Genomic DNA, 5,481 nt, shown 5'->3' on the forward strand with positions numbered 1-5,481 from the left:
GTATGGCCATAGGGAAATGTGTTCCCCTGAACCGAACTTGGTCCACATGAGCCTATAATGGGTGAGGACCGAGGAATCTGCTGGTTCAGGTACCCTTGCTTTAGAACTGAAACGCATATAGTGAACTTTAAGTGCTTACTCAAGGCTTTAGTAAGCTATCCTTATAAGTGTTTGTTTGTTATAGTTTTATATGATATTGACTTACTTTATTTTGCTATCATTACATGTCACTCAACATTTAAAGGTGTCGATTCACGGTTCGATTTCTAGATTAGAAAGTTTTGTAATGAGGAATGAATATCTTAATATAGTGGAGGACAACGCTTCTGTCTGTGCATGGTCAGAGGAAACCCAGTTAGCGAAAGGGGATAGTGTCACTGAGGGGTATACGTCAGAGTTGTGTGACTTCACTCGTATCAGTTCAACACAGAATGAATTTCAGGAGTTGAAGGACATTTGGGCTCAATGGGATGACGAGGCGAAGCAGCTGTTCTACCAGATTTATGGAGATCTTCCCTATTTGCTAGGTATCGAGGTGGATAAGCATCTGTTTCAAACTATGGTACAGTTTTGGAACCCCGCCTATAGTTGTTTTACATTTGGAGAGGTGGATTTAGTACCTAGTTTGGAGGAATACACGACCTTAATTCGCTGTCCAAAAATTCAAGGTAACAAAGCTTATGTTAGGGCTACTAATCCCCCAACTTTTGTGAAAAAATTAATGATGATTACAGGGGTGAGTGAACAGTGGGTCGTAGCTCGAATCCAACAAAAGGGTGATAGCAAATGCATTCCATGGGCAAGTTTGAGGGATTTTATATTGGCACACCCAGATATAAAGAAGAGGGTTGATGTCTTGGCCTTAAGTATGTATGGATTGGTAATTTTCCCAAAAGCTATGGGGCACATAAATGAGGCAGTTGTAGATTTATTCGATCGAATTAGTAAACAGAACACACTTGTGCCTGCAATCCTAGCCGAGACGTTTAGATCCTTGAGTGCATGTCGGAGAGCTGGTGAAGGTAGATTCATTGGACGTGCACAATTGTTGTTAGTATGGTTCCATAGTCATTTTTGGAAGGTTGATAAATTTCCTTGTTGAGTGTTCTTTGAGGATTATTCTCCCTTAAGGGAAGCAGCAGCTACCGCCAATGAGGGACGACATTACAGAGGAAAGGTGGATAGAAATACTTTAGAACCTCCAAGAAGAAGATGTTATATGGAAAGCCCCTTGGATGACTCCTAGCGAAATTCTTTATCATTGCGGAAGCTTTGATTGGGTACCTCTTCCTGGAATTTGGGGAGTTGTCGGTTATGCACCATTACTCGTCCTAAGGCAATATAAGGCAGAGCAGTTTATACCAGCAACACAAGGGCTAGCTCAGAGTGATTTTTCATATAAGGGGGATCATTATAAGAAGAAGATGCGAGAAATTGTAGAGGCTTGGAAGAAGGTTTGCTATGTGAAGATTCTGACTAAAGGTCCGATGACAACTCTTGAATACAAAGGGTGGTTTAGTAATGGGGTCAATGATAACACCCCTAGACCGAGTTTGGAGGCTGCTCGATCGATGGAGGAGAGTTTACGAGTGATTCCAACGGAGTTAGAAGTCATAAAACAAGAGTTTGAAAGAAAGAATTTAGAGCTTGGGAGAAAGATAGAGAGGCTTGAGGAGGAGAAGATGTACCTAAGCTTAGACGTCGACGTTCATAGAATTGAGGTTGAAAAAGAGAGAAAAGAAAAGAGGAAGATTGAGGAAGACCGAGATGACTTGAAGACGTAATATAAGAGGATACAGTTATCAATAAAGAGAGCTGGATTGGGGAAGTCTTCAGAGAAGTGGCAACAAGAGGTTCAAGAAGAAAGAGCCAAAGCCGAGTATTGGGAGAAGAAGTTCTAAGAGATGCAGGCGCGTAATCAGGCTCTAGAGAAGGAGAATTAAGGATTAAAAACTAAGATGACTGAGCTTGGTCGATCTCTTTATCATCACCGAAGTTGTAACTCTGCGGTCAAGTTAAAGGCAAGCCTGGATAAGATCGAGGAAATGAAGCACAATATTGGAAGGTTGGAAGTAGTATTACAGAATTGTGAGCTACAAATTGAGCAGCTCGAGGCAAGAGAAGAACATTGGAAGGGAGAGCTTCACCATTTTTAGGATCAAGTCAAAGATAGGGACTACCTCATGGGAGAAGCTATAGCACAGATTCGAGAGGTTGCTGATCATTTGCAAGACTTGGCAGCACAAGCTAATGTATTGAGTATAAAGTATGAGTTAGTGTCAGATAGAGGTCTAGAGTTAGCTTTGTTATTGGATAGGGTTAAAACTTTAGGCCTGAGGGCAAAGGCGTATTTGTAATCTGTTTTGTGTAAAGATTTTTGATTCTTAAATAACGTTTTCTAAAAGAAACTGAATCAGAATCGATATCTTTTTTTACATTCATGCATTTGCATCTCATCGCATCATATGCATTGAAATTTATAGAAAGACCCTAATTGGTTAAAATTATTAGGGAGAAAGAGAGAGTGAGAAAAAGAAAATCTGGAAGCAACACATCCTTACGATACACGCACGAAGACAAAAAATATGGATCAAAGACTTCAGCAGATCCAGAAAGAAATGCAAGAGCAATTACAGGAACAATTGGTGAAAATCTAACAGGAGATGAAGGATCAAATGTTGGAGGCTTAAAGGAATATGATGGCTGAGATGGCTCAGCTGCTGAGGGGGGCAACGGATAAAGGAAAGGCTCCTATGACTACCACTGAAGAGGATAATGAGGATCATCCTCCTGGTTTTACTCCACCTCATGTGCAGATTCAACCTGAGGCATATCCCCGAGGGCCGTCCGTCACAATAAGGCCTCAAAAGGGGCAAGTCGATGCTGGAATACCTATGAACTTTCAAACTGGTTCGGGATTCAACCCTGGAGATAACCCTGCCAATCCAGTTATCCCTGATCTAGATGTAGCTGAGAGGGAAGAGATGAGACTCGAATCATCAAGGCAATTAGAGGAACGTTACAGATGGTTAGAGGAGAAATTTAAGGCACTAGAAAACGCTGATAATCGTCAAGGAATTGATGCTAAGAGTTTGGTCCTAGATTTAGTGTTTCCCCATAAGTTTAAAATGCCGTAATTCGAGAAGTACAATGGGACTACTTGCCCTGAAGCCCATGTCACCATGTTCTGCAGACGAATGGCTGGCTATATAAACAATGATTAATTATTGATCCATTGTTTTCAGGATAGTTTGGTTGGAGCAGCAGTTAGGTAGTATAATCAACTAAGTCGCGCAAGGATTGGTTCTTGGAGAGACTTAGCGCAAGCCTTTATGCAGCAATATAATCATATGATTGACATGACTCCTGATAGAATTACTTTGCAAAATATGGAAAAGAAGCCTAATGAGAGCTTTAGGCAATATTCTCAGAGGTGGAGGGAGGTTGCCATGCAAGTTCAACCACCGTTCTTAGAGAAAGAAACTACCATGCTGTTCATTAACACTTTGAAGGCCCCATTCATTACTCACATGATTGGAAGTACCATCAAGAGTTTCACTGATATAGTTATGGTGGGAGAAATGATTGAGAAAGCCATAAGGGGTGCCAAAATAGAGAGAGAAATTGCTAAAAGATCAGCCCTAAGAAGAAAGATAATGAGGTGAAAAATACGAGTAGTTATAATTCTTATGGTTAGTCAGCCCAGAGTAACTACAGCTGGGCAACAAGATTCTCAAAAGCAGGGATCTGGTTCGAGACAAAATTCTAAAAATGTCTCATTTACGCCTATCTCAGTGACGTATCGAGAGCTTTATCAAAGTTTATTCAATGCGCATGCAATAGCTCCTTTTCATTTGAAACCGTTACAACCCCCATACCCCAAATGGTATAATGCAAATGCCAAATGTGAATACCATGCGGGGATATCGGGGCATTCAATTGAAAATTGCACTGGTTTTAAAAAGGCAGTGGAAAGACTAATCAAGATGAGGGTCATAAAATTTGACGACACCCCTAGTACAAAGAACCCGTTGCCAAATCATGGCGATCAAGGGGTAAACGCAGTTGGGGATACTGGTATAAGAAAGATTAAAGAAGGCGTGGCCGAGGTGAGAATACCGATGAAAATGATTTGGGAAGAAATGGTGAAGAGAGAGATGATAATCTCTAAAGAAAGGAATAGAGGAGTGAGAGACGACTGTGAGTTCCATGCTAAAGAGGGGCACGAGATCCAGGAATGTGACGAGTTTAAGGACTTGGTACAAAGCCTTATGGATAATAAGGAGCTGGAATTTTATGAAGCTGGCTCAGATGAGGGACGTATATGCATATTAGAAGGTGGATCGAAGAACCAAAATCGGCCAAGGATCATTATTTCTTTACCAAGAAATAATGAAGTTGAAATACCAACGGTACCAAAAGTCATTATTCATAAACCTGTTTCCTTTCCTTATAAGGATAAAAAGATGGTACCTTAGAATTATAATTGTAATGTGACAATGCCGGAGGAGGATATAGCTGGTTCTTCTGAGGAGATTCAAGGTAAGGGTTCTTACACACTTAGTGGGAAGCGTTATGATGCAGAAGGCGTTACAGTTGAGCCCACAAAAGCAAAAGCCTTTGACAAAGGAAAAAGGGCTGAAACACTAGTTAATGAGCCAGTGAAGGAAGAAGAAGCCGAAGAGTTTCTAAAATTCTTAAAACACAGTAAGTACAGTGTGGTTGAACAATTGCGTAAACAACCAGCTCGCATATCAGTATTGGCTTTGCTCCTAAGCTCAGAGGTACATAGGGAAGCATTGATGAAGTTGCTCAATGAGACTTACGTTACTAATGAAATATCCATCAATAAGTTGGATCGATTGGTTAGTAACATAAGTGCGGACAATTTTATCTATTTCAATGATGATGAAATCGCACCTGGTGGCATGGGATCAGCAAAAGCTTTACACATTACCACTCGCTGTAAGGGGTATACGTTGCCAAGTGTGCTTATTGATAATGGATCAGCCTTAAATGTCTTGCCATTATCCACATTGAACAGATTGCCCATAGACAGTTCTCACATGAAAACATGCTATAATGTAGTGAGAGCATTTGATGGTACAGAGAGAAATGTCATGGGAAGAATTGATATTTCTTTGATGATTGGGCCAAACACTTATGGGTGGACTTTTTAGTGATGGACATCAAGCCCTCTTACATTTGCCTGTTGGGGAGGCCTTGAATACACTCGGCAGGAGTGGTGCCCTCATCTTTGCACCAGAAATTGAAGTTAGTAGCTGATGGACGGTTGGTCACCATAAATACGGAGGAGGACATTATAGCGACAGTTACCAGTGACGCACCCTATGTAGAAGAAAACGAGAAAGCCATTGAATGCTCTTTTCGTTCATTAGAATTCGTTAATGTAACATTTATTTCAGAGGGGAATGATGTGCCAATACCCAGAATATCCAAAACTACAAGAATGGGTTTACA

At 40.9% G+C, this 5,481-nt stretch overlaps 1 protein-coding gene across 1 annotated transcript; it reads left to right on the forward strand.

Moving 5' to 3' along the window:
* Positions 1–286: 286 nt before the first annotated feature.
* LOC121210073 (uncharacterized) lies at positions 287–1,784 on the forward strand. Its single transcript, XM_041082153.1, has 3 exons — positions 287–1,022; positions 1,132–1,177; positions 1,271–1,784. The coding sequence occupies exons 1-3, from the start codon at positions 287–289 to the stop codon at positions 1,782–1,784; spliced, it is 1,296 nt and encodes a 431-aa protein (XP_040938087.1).
* Positions 1,785–5,481: the final 3,697 nt, after the last annotated feature.

The sequence above is a fragment of the Gossypium hirsutum genome, chromosome A11 (genome assembly GCF_007990345.1).
Source record: "Gossypium hirsutum isolate 1008001.06 chromosome A11, Gossypium_hirsutum_v2.1, whole genome shotgun sequence".
In the NCBI taxonomy this organism is placed as follows: Eukaryota; Viridiplantae; Streptophyta; class Magnoliopsida; order Malvales; family Malvaceae; genus Gossypium; species Gossypium hirsutum.

Bases quoted from the DNA above. Each gene is read 5' to 3' on its own strand.
- LOC121210073 (XM_041082153.1), top strand. From the start codon at position 287: ATGAGGAATGAATATCTTAATATAGTGGAGGACAACGCTTCTGTCTGT. The intron at 1,023-1,131 runs GTAGATTCATTG...TTCTCCCTTAAG, and splicing joins ATGTCGGAGAGCTGGTGAAG to GGAAGCAGCAGCTACCGCCA. The intron at 1,178-1,270 runs GTGGATAGAAAT...TCATTGCGGAAG, and splicing joins GACGACATTACAGAGGAAAG to CTTTGATTGGGTACCTCTTC.